This window comes from Syngnathus leptorhynchus, chromosome 2 (assembly GCF_054491065.1).
Source record: "Syngnathus leptorhynchus isolate UIUO chromosome 2, UIUO_Slep, whole genome shotgun sequence".
Classification (NCBI taxonomy): Eukaryota; Metazoa; Chordata; class Actinopteri; order Syngnathiformes; family Syngnathidae; genus Syngnathus; species Syngnathus leptorhynchus.
In genome coordinates this window covers 1,155,001-1,169,369 of record NC_141196.1, presented here as the reverse complement: position 1 = coordinate 1,169,369, position 14,369 = coordinate 1,155,001, and the positions used below count along the sequence as shown (strand labels likewise).

The following is a 14,369-nucleotide window of genomic DNA, read 5'->3' as shown; positions in this document are numbered from 1 at the left end:
TCATTTGAGGGGGAGGGGGCGGGGGTCGATGACAATTACCGGACGATGAAACTGAGTTGTTGCGGTGACTAATGCAAAGATTAGTCAGATTGTAACAGGGCAGAGCTGCCATTTCCATATCCTCTAATCAGCCGCCGCCGCCACGTCGTCTTAATGATTCCTGCGGGGCCACATAATCGTTGTGGGCAGCGCAGCAATCAACTTCCTTAATCCGCTCGTTCATTAACATAACGAAATTGCTCATTTGGATCCATTAATTAGCAGCAGCAAAGTTTGGGAGGGGGAGAACAAACGTCATCTCCAGCGCTGCCGTTTTTCCGTCACAGAAGGAAAGAATCCGACTAGATGCCGTCGTGGTCACCTTTTTGCGCACTTGACGTAGTTGCCGCGCTCGTCTTTCCCGCAGTTCCCGAAAGCGTTCCCCGCGGCGTTGACGTCTTCGAAACAGGCATCGTGCGCCGGGCGGGCACCTGGGAAACAAAGCCAATGGCGAGTTTTTGTAGCCCTCGGTCACACCAACAGATTCATTTATTTGATTGATTTTTTTTTTTTTTTTTACTTTATTTACTATTTATTTACAGTTACATTTGTAAATATACTTTGAACTACGTGGCCAAACAGTTTGAAACATTGAAACCAGCTTGCAAATGATTACATTGCTAAATAAATAAATAAATAAATAAAGAAAGAAAGAAAGAAAGAAAGAAAGAAAGAAAGAAAGAAAGAAAGAAAGAAAGAAAGAAAGAAAGAAAGAAAGAAAGAAAGCACCTGAAGACTCCTCGTAACTTAGTTAGCTCCTCCCCAACAGGAAGAATTGAGACGAACGCCAATTCCTATTCAAAAACTATTGTAACCCAAACTGGAAAAAATAGCTTACTCGACACTGGGAGCGACAACGCAGAGAGTGACTCCAGAAATCTTCCGATAAAAAAGCTCCTTCGTTGCCTGTTGATGGCGTCGAAGCACTACTTTGCTCTTAGACAGCCCAAAGCCTTCTCATGTATAAAAAAAAAAAATCTGTGCTTCTGACCTCACTTCAACACAGTCCTTTGGCACTAAGAGAGCAAAACGAGGCGCCAAAGCACTACTTATTGACAACGTACTTACCGGCGCCCCACAACTGCAAGCACTGCTGCTGATGAGTCAGGCACATGCCGTTGTAGCAGTAGGCCCGTCCCGCCTGACACGAGGATCCGTCCAGCAGGTAGACGTTGGTGGGGCAGTAGGGCGCCGCGCCCGTGCAGTATTCGGGCAGATCGCAGGCCCCCGCCGGGCCCCTGCACATGGTGCCCGCTTGCTTCAGCTGGCAGTGAGTTCATCGCATAAAATCAACATCAGAAATAGGACGTTTCATTTCAAGGCCGAGAGAAGGAAAGAAAAAAAAAAAAAGTCGCTCGTTTTGTCACTTCTGTCAGCTGAAAAGTTGACTGAGCTCGTCTTTGCTATAGTTTTGACGGAAGCGATGAGAGCGGCGACGGCGAAGCGTTTGAAGATGTCTGTCTGACTGAGTGTGTGTGTGTGTGTGTGTGTGTGTGTGTGTGTGTGTGTGTGTGTGTGTGTGTGTTTCCCTACCTTACAAGCTTGGCAACAAACTCCATGAGCACACTGAGCCCCTTCTTTCAGCGTGCAATTATTGGCATTGCAACAGTCATTGGTGCATTCCTGCAAGTAAACAGAGGTCGGCCGGGATTATTGCTCAACTCGCGTTCCTTTTTTTTGTGTCCAAGGATTTTCTCTGTATTTCTTGCAAAAGTCATGAAACCTGAGATTTTTGTCTGATTGGGCTTTTCTGAATCATCTTCTCTATTTTCTGCTTCTGAAAGGCATTTTCATGGCTTACTACACTTGAATGGCACAAATGAAATCGCGCAGGTATGGAAGCCCATCCCCGCCGGCAAATAAATAAATAAATACATAAATAAAAGGATTTTTTTCCCCAAATTATTCCCCCCCCCCCCCAAAAAAAATAAATATTATTTTATTTATTTTTTTTACTGTCAGAAAGCACCTTCAGCCAGTGAATTTATGAAATGACATTTGATATATTTTACACACGTCCGTCTATACTGGTCCCATATTTGGCATTTTGCCGATTGTCGGCCCTTTTTTATTCATTTGACAACCTATAAAGCGATGAATTTACAACTGGTCAGGGATTAATAGTTTCTCCGATGGCTATTGTACTTTTTCGGCTGTAGTTTCATTGAGCTGAAGGAACATGTTAGCTGCTATCCATTGTTTTAAAAAATCCACCTAAAAGAAATGTAGCGGACACTACCGATTCACCTGGTAAATTGGAAGAGACACTTTGCAATGGCAAGATTAAAGAAGATGGCGAACGAGTCTTAACGAGATAAAATGTTGGCGAGGGGGGGGGGGGGTGCGGGCGCCGAGTATAAAAATAAAAACGCAGAGGTGCGGCGCGCTGCCGTTGTGTCACGCTGCGCACTCGACACACACACACACACCGCAGCATCTCCTGTTGCCATGGCGTCCTCTGTAGAGCCGGCGCTCTGCTCCTCCGAACAAATGTGAGAGTTGATTCAAGCGCAGGGGAGACGAGGGGGGGGGGGGGGGGCTGGGAGCAGGGGCGTTAAATTACCCCGGCGTGACGGAAAGGAGAAGGGATTATGAGCGCCGACAACAACAACAGCACGCGCTTGGCCGCGCTTGTGCGCTCTGACAGTCGCTCCACAAAGAAGCGACGACAAAGCAACGTGGCAAGTCATCAAACCGGCTCAAAAAAAAAAAAAAAAGAAAAATCATACGTGCAGCTTTTTGTTCCATTTGAAAGATCTCGCTGAGCAAAAAGTAAGAAGCGGCGACATGCTCACCTCGGCTTGGCCGCAGTCGCATTCCTCGCCGTCCTCCACGAAGCCGTTGCCGCACCTTTTCCCGCCCACCAGGTCCTTCATGTTGGGCATGTCGTAGAGACACATGCCGCCGCCCTTCTGGAAGTAGCTGTCCAGGTCGCGCTTGCTGCACTGGCTGAACACTTTGGGAAAGGGATGGCTGAAAGGGGAAAGTTCACCACGCTTAGTCGCCGGCGAGGTAGCGACTCGGGGCGGCGGGCCTCACCCACCCGGTGGCGGCCGCCATGACGCAGCCCCCCTGGTCGGCCGTGGCCTCCACGCAGCAGCCGTCGTGGTCGTGACTCATCCCAAAGTTGTGGCCGATCTCGTGGGCCATGGTGGCCGCCGCGCCGATGGACAGCTCCGAGTGGTCCTGGACAGTCCCAAACACAATCTTGGATCAAAAAGGCTTAATTTGAGCCAACAGTTTTCTTTTTATTACAAAACCCCCCAAATTTTATTGTGTACAAAAACACAAAAATTATTCTTTTGTAAAAAAACGTCTAGACAATTTAACCAAACATGTTTTTCTCCACAAAACAACCCCCAAAATTGGGTTAATTTGTGGTTTTGTAGTATTTTGTTGACTTGACTTGTACAGAAACACACAAAAAGATTCTTTAATATAAAGACTGTCGATTAAAAAAAAAAAGGCTAGTCAATTTAACATTTTTTTTCTCCGTAAAACAACCTCCAAAATTGGATTACTTGATTCTTTTATATAAAAACTGGTGATTAAAAAAAAAAAAAGTCCATTTCCATAAAATTGGGTTATTTTGTACAAAACAACATTCTTGAACAAAATGTGGATTGCTTTGTCCAAAAATAGATTTCACAGTGATCAACTGCTACTTGGCTCAATTTGATCGATTTTATTTTGATTCTTTTTTTCACAAAACAATCCTATATTTTGGCTTGTTGTGTGCAAAACCAAAAAAAAAAGTCTAGTCAATTAAAAAAAATATTCTCCATAAAACAACCACCAAAATTTGGTTACTTTGTTGTTTTGTATCAAAACACAAAAGAAAATGATTCTTTTATATAAAAACTGCTGATTTTTAAAAAAAAAAAGTCCAATTCCATAAAATTGGGTTATTTTGTACAAAACAACATTCTTGAACAAAATGTGGATTGCTTTGTACAAAATTCATAGTGATCAACTGCTACTTAGCTCAATTTGATCGATTTTATTTTGATTCTTTTTTTCACAAAACAATCCTATATTTTGGCTTGTTGTGTGCAAAACCAAAAAAACAACAAAAAAAAAGCCAACAAATTTCCAAGTCCCGGTCTCCTACCACATTGATCCCTCCGGAGTTCTCCAGACTGCACATGCCCTCCAGCGGCGCCATCCCTATGGTCGTCCCCTTGAAGATCACGCCGCTGCGAGAGAGAGAAAGAAAAACACGAGCACCTAAACACCCGGACAACCTCCAGCCACTTTTCCCAAACTCAAGCGAGGGCTCAACTTTTTTTCCCCACTCACGTGAGCAGTTGTGCGTTGTCGTGCTTCTTGCGGGACTTGAGCTTCTGTCGCCACTGGAGGAAAGACCAGAGGGTAGCGTTGGGCTCCTCGGTGACGATGCACTGGTCCCGCTCGGTCCACACCTCCAGACCGATAAGAGGCACGCGGATGTTCAGAGCCCTGTAGAACTGAAAGAGAAGTCGCTTGTTCCCGACAATGGCGTGGCAAACTCCGCCGGAAAAGCGCCGCTCACCTTGTCCACGTAGTTGGCGATTTCCATGATCCTCGTCTTGATTTTCTCATAGTCTCGATTCTGTCGTTTAAACTGCAGAGACAGCCGAACGAACGTCAGCCGGCCATCGTGTGCGCAAACGTCAATAAGTTCCCGCTTTTGCACTTTGGCAGGAAAAACATCTTAATGAACCGAGCCGGGACGTTCATGAAGACAAAGTGGCTCATCGATGGACTTTATTGGCCCTTTCGCTTCCATTTCCACTTTGCCTCCTCATCTGGTCTTCACGACGATTTCCCAAAGACGATATTTGCCAAATTTACATTTAATTTTGGATTAGAAGTGCGATTGAGACGCTCCTCTTCCGAATCGATTTTTGACATGAGGCTAAGGTGACACGGAGCAATTGATGGACGTCTTCACAAGTGAATGTCCCCGGAAATTAAAATAAAACACACGCGCAATTGATCGGCTCCTTGTTCGAGAGAAAGTAGAAAGATAAACAAGTGCATTCTGAAATTGCACAAGCTAAACAATGATCGTATTCAAATCGACATCGTAATGCAATTTTTAAATTGTGAAGGCTGCAATTTGAAAAAAATAAAATAAAATTAGTTGATCGTTCTATTCACAAAAAAAGACCTTCACAAAGCAGATCGTGTATTGAATCAAAATATTGAAGGGATTGGCCCAAGTAGATTTTTTGTTTTAATCATTCAGGCCGAATCAAAGGACTTTGAAATCCGAAAGGTTTTTGTGAGTAGTGTAAAGAAGCGGAAGGGGCTCTTACCAACGTGTTGTCAGCCACAATGTAGAGCTCCATGTACTTGGTGGTGCCCCACGTGTTTCTTTTCACCTGGAACAATGTCAAAGAGGGTTCAAGTACATCATTTGATGACAGTGTGTGGGTAGGTGGCCATTTGTGTTTGTTCCCGAATTGCAAAGACGGCGCCGTCTGGTGGTTAGCTTGTAGCCCCTGTTCAAGTTTGCCATGAGTTTTAAAGCTCAGCGTATCATTCGCAGGAATGCTAACATTACGCTATTACTATTTAAGCTAGGTGACTTGAGCTCGTATGCTAGCTGATAGCATCGGGGTGGTGACGAGACGTTGTTTACAGCTCAGTGATTCGCGATACATTGCGGCATTATCATTCGCAGGAATGCTAACATTAAGCTATTACTATTTAAGCTAGGTGACTTGAGCTCGTATGCTAGCTGATAGCATCGGGGGGGGGGGGGGGGTGATGAGACGTTGTTTAAAGCTCAGTGATTCGCGTCGCGATACATTGCGGCGTTCTCATTCGCAGGAATGCTAACATTACGCTATTGCTATTTAAGCTAGGTGATTTTTGCGCGTATGCTAGCTGATAGCATCACTGTGGTTATTACGGTACGCAGTGAACCGCGAATATTTGACATTTGCTATCGCAAAGAACTCAATGAGATTATTTTTCAAAATACAACTGCTGAGTCTCACGTGAAGTTGTTTTTATTGGGTTGAATAACCAATGCAACGAAAAGCGTAATTTATGATTGTGTACGTGCTGGATGCTATTCTGCGCCTGTGCTGTTACACACTGCGGTAAATCAATCAATAAACAAGTTCCTTTTTTTTTTTTTAATGATCCTCTCCGTTTTAAGTGCTTTGCCGTTATCTGCCAGTGGCTATAAGCAACTCTAAACCTCAATTCATCAGTCTCTTGGATATCATAGAATGAATCTGGCCTGTATCTCTCGTGACAAACAGGGCATCACAATTTTTTATTGGGAAAGAAGCAAACAAAAAAGCCTCGGGACCCAAAGAGGGCTTAGTTTTGGACTCCGGACCAGAATGGTTAATAGGGAGCCAACACGGGCGGGGGGGGGGAAATGGGACCGGCAGGACGAGAAAGAAATGGATGGATGGTGCACCGGCGGAGCGCTAAGAGCGCTTCAGCTAATGATGTGAACCCAGCAAGTGATTGATGGTCCAAATATGGGAGAATAAATTAGAACCAAAATACACAAAGCATTCAAGACAAATGATGGCGGGAAAGGGAGGGAGGGGGGAGTAGATGCGAGGCTAAGCGAGCTACATTCAATTCATCTTCCTTTGTGAAGACACATCAAATAGTTGAAGCACCACCCGGAGAGCTCTTCAGGAGGAAGAAAAAAAATAATAATCAGCGGCCGTCTTGGAATATAAGTGATAATGTGATGGCTTGGCTTGCATCCATTTTTTTTTTAAACTCATTCAATGCCATTGACGATTATAGACGTCAAAGATATTAAGTGGGTTGACAGTTCATAAGCACACCCTTAAATGATGCGGTAGGAGGAAGTCGGACACGTGGTCGAACGCCGCGTGGTCCAACGCCGCGTGGTGACGGCCGTGACCGCAGTCGCCGCCTTCCAATTCCAGTTGTTGGGCGGGCAGCAAGGAATGGCGGAGGGGGGAACCGGCGCCCACCTGTGGCTCCAGGTAGAAGCTGCTGCTCACATTTAACGAGATCAGGCCCCTGCGGCAACGGGAGGAAAACGTCATCAAATTCGTTTGGGCAACTTTGAAATACCACCAATGTCTACATTCAATTTGAAGGTCACTTTTCAAATGGAAAAAATATGAGCGTAAATCGACTTTTGAGGAATAAAACCAATGTCTTGTTAGTAGCAACACGAATGTTGCCGATGATGTCTCTACTTCGAGAACCAAGTTTGGGTGGTCCTTGGGATAGAAAGGAAGACCCGACTCATGTGGATTTTTGAAGACCAAAATGTCAATAACTGATTAATCAACGGATTCATTAAAATAATTTAAATTTATTCAAAATCAAATTAAAATGTATTTATTATGTATTAAAATAACATATAAAACTAATTTTTTTTTAGATTACATTAGCAGCATTTCTCAATACATTGTATTCGTTTAACTTCATAACGGGAGAGAAAAGCGCCAAAAATCATCCAAAGCAGGAGAAGGTTCCAAAGTTCCGAGATGAATCGGTCAGGCCTTCGTAAAAAGTTTTTTTTTTTTTTTGATTCCGAATATTCAAAGGTTTAAGCAGCCCTGGCTTGAGCGTATCAGATGAGTCATTTTCAAGGACCAAAGTCTGTCAAGATTAATGAGGATCTTCTTCTTCAAAAGTGAAGAATAATCTAAGAAGGCACCTGAGCAATTTGCATGCGCATCAGTCGGGATAGCAAGCACGTCTCCTTCCCTTCTTGAAATATTCACAAAGGTGAAACTGTCCCATATCCCCTGAGAGCCAACCGTGGCTGGACAGTTAAAAAAAAAAAAATCAAATAAACGGCGTTGCCTTGTTGTCCACACCTGACACCTGAGCACGCGCTGAGGGCCACCCAGGAATCCGGATGACCTCTGACATTTCCGTGATAGAAGCAGTGATCCTGAAAAATAAATAAACAAACAACCAAATAAAGAAATAAACCCCCGTGGAGACAAGCGGTATAGAAGAGGTATGGATGGAATGAATAAAAATAGAAAGAAAAAAATCAATAAATTGCAGTTGCGTACTAGCAAACAAATAAAAAAATTGCAAGAACCTCTGACGTCATCACCAATAAATATATATATCAGTAAATGAATGAATGAATGAATAAATAAATGAATCATTTAAATCAATTAACAAACAAATAAAATGAAACGTATTTGCGTACTTGCTGGAACCATACCGGTGAATGTGTACGGGAGAAACTACGTCGGTACCACCTGTTTTGTTTTTTTTGTTGGGACAAACACCCCGAAGCAATTTTGCAGGGAGCGCTTGATGTGAAATATTTGAGAGCTGCCGGCAAAGGACGGACTCCTGCCGCAAATTTGCGATTGCAGGTCTCCCAAGTCTCGGCTGGGCTGGCCTTGCTGCTTTACTGAGCATAAAACAATGAGCACGCGCTCGTTTGCTTCCAAATCACCGTAATGGAGTGTTAACATTTTCCGCTTTTGACGTGACATCCAGTTCAAAGCCAACAAGCCGATGTCGACGCTCGCCCGCCCGCCCGCCCGAGCGGAAAAGAATCAAAAGTGCCCACGTTGGCCCTTATTATCGGCTGCTGATGTTAAAAGGAGACTTTATCGCCAGCAGGTTTAAATGATGCAAGCAGGTTGGATGTTTTTTCTTTTTTTTTCTTTAATTGTCACTTCATCAGAGCGTGAAATGAGCTCTTTCATTCCAGCTCGGTTATAGCGGACATACAAATTAATTGTCAGCGAGGGAAAAGGGGGGGGGGGCAGCCAACGTCTAGCAATGAACTCCTGCCAGCGTGCAGATTGAAAGCCGACGTCCAAACGGAGACGCGTTCTGTTTTGACTTCACTCGGTAAAAAGACTTCAGAGCGATAAAAGGACATCGCAATGTAGTTAAATGTCATTAGCGATTCACAAAAGCTGCAAAAAAACGCTTTATTTTCTTTCCTTTTTGAAATTCGTCTTCATTGTAATCGACTCCTTTTAGTCTATGTTTGTCACAACAATACAGGGGAAGTGGACCTTGAAAAGAAAAAAAAGACATAATACTAATGATAATAAAATGACATAACAATAATAACAAAATGACATAATAATAATAATAATACTAAAATGACATAATGATTCCAAACTGTTGAGTCCTGTTCAGAAAGTGGCTGCGCGTCTAAAATGACTTGATTCCTTTAGGGAAGACAAAGCCCACAAGTCCTAATGGAATTTGCGTCTGGGCCAGCCAGCCAAATCAGTTTAGTGCTGAAGGGAGAAGAAAGTGGAGAATATTCAATCTTCTGCCTTGTAAGCGGAACATCATTTTGTCCTTTTTGGACTGGATGAGCCAAGAAGTCATGCAGCCTCATCTTTTAGGCTGCCTTTGGGAGGGAGGGAGGGAGGGAGGGAGGGAGGGAGAGCAAGAGTGTGAGAGAGAAAGAGTGTGAGAGAGCAAGAGTGTGAGAGAGCGGGAGAGAGAGAGAGAGAGAGAGAGAGAGAGAGAGAGCAAGAGTGTGAGAAAAAGTGCGAGAGTGCAAGAGAGAGAGAGCCAGAGAGAGAGAGTGAGAGACAGAGAGAGAGACAGAGAGCAAGAGTGTGAGAGAGAAAAGGAGAGAGAGCAAGAGTGTGAGAGAGAGAGAAAGTGTGAGAGAGAAAGAGTGCGAGAAAGATCGAGAGAGCGAGCCAGAGAGAGCGAGAGAGAGAGAGTGTGAGCGAGAAAGGGAGAGAGAGAGCAAGAGTGTGCGAGAGAGAGCAAAAGTGTGTGAGAGAGAGCAAAAGTGTGAGAGAGAAAAAGTGAGCGAGAGAGCAAGAGAGAGAGCCAGAGAGAGAGGGAGAGCGAGAGCCAGAGAGTGCGAGAGAGAGCGAGAGAGAGTGAAAGACAGAGAGAGAGACAGAGAGAGAGAGACAGAGAGAGACAGAGAGAGAGAGAGCAAGAGAGAGAGAGAGCAAGAGAGAGGAGGTTATCTCCTGAGCGCTATCTCACAACGAATCTGGAAAAGCAACTGATGTGAGCTCACAAGATGGCTGTGCCGCACGATGCGAGTATGACATCAACAATAAAAAGGAACTCAAGCCATGCCGGCAAAAGTTGCCAACACGCCGCAGGCCAAATTTGTAACAGGCTGCCCACCGGGACGTTTCGTAAGCGTGTCGTCAATTTGCCGATTGGCCATCAAACAGAAGGGAAGACACACTTTGGATTGGATTTACTTACGGTGGAATTCCCGCCGCTCACGGTCACCGGCTGTCCGTCGTGGGTGTAGTAGGTCTCGCTGAAATCTGGAGCCAAAAGCTCACTAGAAGAAAAACAAAAACACATCGGTTGACTTCGGCGCTCGGGCCCGACTCCCGCGGCAACGCAGATAAAGACGGCGCCGTGCGTCACGTGTCACATTTGTGACTCAAACGCGCCCGTCACATGGCCATTCTTAAATATAACAAGTGGCGCCGCTTTGTTAGCAGTTGGCCTTTCTTTGCCAGCTGTCGCTACGGATAAAAGCCCCTCCGTCCGTCCGTCCGTCCAGCAAAGGCTCGTGTGCATTCGAGTTGAGAAAAACCACGCAGTAGCTACTGCTGCTTTAATTAAAGTGGGGTGAAGAGACCCAATTAAAGCTGTGGAGCCAAAGATTGCATGTTTTTCTTTTTTTTTTTTTTCATCCGCTACTCTTTGTTGGGCAGAAAAAAAACATCACCAGAAAGCTCACAGGCTGGCCTTTGGTTAAAAAGAAGAAAAAAAGGAAAAAATAATTAAGGATTAAAAAATAAGTCAGTTTGTCGCTGATTTTTTACAATTTTTTTGACGCACACAATACAAGTATTAAGGGACCAAAGGGGATTTTTTTTTTTTTTTAATATATTGTTTTACCATAATTTTATTCTGGAATAAAATTGGAATACAAAGCCCTCTTGGAGAGGCCCAGATGGGGATGCTAATGGATTTTTTTTTTTGTTAAATTGGGTTTAGACCTGAGAAAAAATATAGTCTTTTCTTTTTAAATACAGTGGTTATAAAAATTCGACACACCCCTGTTCAAATGCCAGATTTTTGTGCTCTATAAAATGACCGGAATAAAGTATAACCTGCTCAAGTCAATTGAAAATCATAAAAATAAACAACTGTAGTTGCATATGCGTGCACACCCTCAATTTCAACTGTTCTAGTATGCTTTTCCTGTTTCCTCATAATCTTTGACTAAGGCCCCAGAAAAACATGTCAGACATGTCGTCAGGTGTTGAAAACACGATAGACACGTTTTCTTGACTTCAAGAGTAGCAACATTTCATCATTGTTAATTCAAGGCACATTATTGTGGATATTTGCATTCAGAGTATTCGCCAAGTGGAAGGCAACAAACACAAAAAGGCTCCCAGACAAACACTTTGAGAGCTTAAAGTAGTCATCCGTTCAAAAAAATAAAAAAAAAAGCAGCAGGTCTCTGGCCGTTTTTCTTTTTATCACACTAAATGCCTCTGGAGAAATGAGAACGTAAGCGAGGTGCCATTTGCTCTGGCCAGATATTGGAGACTTAAAGGGGAAGGGGAGGGAGGGCGGGGCGGCCGAATGAAAGATAGCAAGCGGGCCCAGCAAGACGTCGGCGGGTCGCTGGCGGCCCGTCGCGGCCAATTGCTTTCAGAAGGTCACATTGTGAGCGATGAGGCCCACCTGCTCTTTGAGGAGACGCATGGCCACTTGGTGAACTTGACAGGAAGAGGCGTGGGCTCGACGTCAGCTGTTGTCTGATTTTAACGGACTCCTAGCGCACGCCGCTTGCCCTTCGACACTTGCCGTCAGTTCTCTCAAGTACACTCGTGTTTTTCAACTAAACCAAAAAGAAATGTTGAATTTCTATGAAATATTTATATTTTTATATTGAAGTTTTGACTTTTATATTTTTTGTTATTTTATTATCATTTTGATAAGTAATACTCAATTGAACCAAAATAAATGTTAAATCTATATGGAATATTATTATATTATATTTTTATGTTTATTTCTTTGTTTTTATATTTAGTTATTTTATTATTATTATTATAAATAATACTCAATTGAATCAAAATAAATGTTAAATCTATATGAAATATTATTACATTATATTTTTATGTTTATTTCTTTGTTTTTATATTTTGATTTTATTCTTATGATAAATATGAATATAATACATTAAATATATACGGTAATAATATATATTTAAGATCATACTAATACGAATGATCAAGACTGCGAGATTCCTCGGAGATCACAGTGTCATGTCACAGGTGGTCCTTGGAGGCTAGCTCACCCTGGATTATGTTCTGTTTTCCAAAAACATCTTTTGGCAGTCTCGGGCATTTGCATTCATTTGGAATGGGAAATTTGATTTCACTGTTGCAGTATTATCCGCCCCTCCCAGGACCGACATCCCGCAAGCTGAAAGCTCATGTTTTTTTATTTTTTTTATTTTGACTCGCTGTTGACTCGGAGCTGCCAGTCATCATCACAGCCGTGTCATCCGGAGCCGGAATAGACTGCGATAAGAAGAACAAAGCCCGTATTTGATTTGAAATCACAAAGTGGAAACACAGAAGGGCTGACGCCGAGTTCAAACAAATCATTTCCTGGGGTTTGAAAAAGAAATCAATGAAGAAAAGCGAGCTACTAAAACAGACGGATGGCGCTCCATAAAGCTTTCCGCATTCTCGCAGGAGTCCCAATTCCCACCTGGTCACATTGGGGTGTCAATATATTAAGCTTATCTAGGACACCTTTCCCTGTTGGGGAAAGAAAAGAAAAGCTTTGACTGATGGTCTTGATGGCAATCCCCAAAAAAACAATTCAACATATTCTGGCTCAAAATGATTTGCAGTCTTTCCATGACAACAAATGTACTGTAAAAATCCACAATGACTTGGAAAGATTGGAGCTGTGGAAAAGACAGTGAAGACCAAGACACCACCCTGAAATATGCTTGGACCCACTCAAGGCCAGATCATTTGGAGTATAGCTAATAGAATAGAATAGAATAGAATATCCGTTTTTGCTCCTCTTATTTGTTTATTTATTTATATTTATTCGTCGCTCTTGTTTATTCATTGTATGTGCCTTCTTGATTTTACTTTTTGTGTTGTTGTTTTGGATGTCTTGTCACCGTGGGATAGTGGGGAACGCAATTTTGATCTCTATGTGTCTTGGCATGTGAAGTGATTGACAATAAAGCTGACTTTGATAATATAATATATAATATAATATAAAAAATGGATGGATGGATAATGTTTTTGTCACATTTCCATTTGTAGGAACATCTAAGAAATAAAAATAAAGAAAAAAGAGAAAAAAGAAAAGAAAAAAATGTTAGCTTTTAGCATTTTTAGCAACGCACTTTTAGCAATGTTAGCTTCAAGTAAAATATAGCATGACCACGTGTTTCACTTGTATCACATCCGCTATATAATATATAATATAATATAAAAAATGGATGGATGGATAATGTTTTTGTCACATTTCCATTTGTAGGAACATCTAAGAAATAAAAATAAAGAAAAAAGAGAAAAAAGAAAAGAAAAAAATGTTAGCTTTTAGCATTTTTAGCAACGCACTTTTAGCAATGTTAGCTTCAAGTAAAATATAGCATGACCACGTGTTTCACTTGTATCACATCCGCTATATAATATATAATATAATATAAAAAATGGATGGATGGATAATGTTTTTGTCACATTTCCATTTGTAGGAACATCTAAGAAATAAAAATAAAGAAAAAAGAGAAAAAAGAAAAGAAAAAAATGTTAGCTTTTAGCATTTTTAGCAACGCACTTTTAGCAATGTTAGCTTCAAGTAAGATATAGCATGGCCACGTGTTTCACTTGTATCACATCCGCTTGTCTTTTTTTTACAAACACAGCTTGGGCTTTCTGTAAAATTTCAAAGCGGTGTGAAAAAGTGGAACAAGCAAATGTTTGGTAGCTTAGCAAGCAGTGCCAAATATGAACAAACACTTAATGTGGCCATTTTGCTGGAAGTCTCCTCATGACTAACACGGACTAAAAGGCTAATCAGCTGTTGTTGGGCAAAAGCCAACTTTTTTTTTTTTGTCCGAGCTTCCGGAAAGCGGCCGCTTTGTCTCCTCTTTCTCGACATGCGTCAATTTGTTTCCAAGCAACTGGAGCCTGCCGCGTTGGCATGTGCGTGCGAGCGTGCGTGCCACTTCTCATTCACCACCTCCATGTGTGTTATTCTTCACGTTCAGATGTTTTTTGGGTTTTCTTTTTTTTTTACGTCCAACTACTCCAGACGCTAGCGTTGCATTTTAGCTTCCGCGATACGACGAGCTCTCTGCGCCGAACTGATGTTTCTTCGGTGGCGGCATTTGCTCAGAAGTGGTCTCTGGATTT

At 42.5% G+C, this 14,369-nt stretch overlaps 1 protein-coding gene across 1 annotated transcript in view; it reads right to left on the bottom strand.

The window, feature by feature from the left end:
* The window catches only part of adam19a (ADAM metallopeptidase domain 19a), a 33,119-nt gene that overhangs the window by 4,075 nt on the left and 14,675 nt on the right, over positions 1-14,369 (bottom strand). Inside the window, exons 4-15 of the mRNA XM_085902439.1 lie at positions 10,216-10,297; positions 7,860-7,936; positions 6,846-7,047; positions 5,340-5,405; positions 4,571-4,642; positions 4,339-4,505; positions 4,151-4,235; positions 3,083-3,225; positions 2,835-3,012; positions 1,573-1,662; positions 1,108-1,303; positions 362-470 (exon numbers count right to left, since the gene is read on the bottom strand). Of these exons, the coding sequence (XP_085758565.1) occupies positions 362-470; positions 1,108-1,303; positions 1,573-1,662; positions 2,835-3,012; positions 3,083-3,225; positions 4,151-4,235; positions 4,339-4,505; positions 4,571-4,642; positions 5,340-5,405; positions 6,846-7,047; positions 7,860-7,936; positions 10,216-10,297 (1,467 nt within the window). The remainder of the gene's footprint in view (positions 1-361; positions 471-1,107; positions 1,304-1,572; positions 1,663-2,834; positions 3,013-3,082; positions 3,226-4,150; positions 4,236-4,338; positions 4,506-4,570; positions 4,643-5,339; positions 5,406-6,845; positions 7,048-7,859; positions 7,937-10,215; positions 10,298-14,369) is intronic.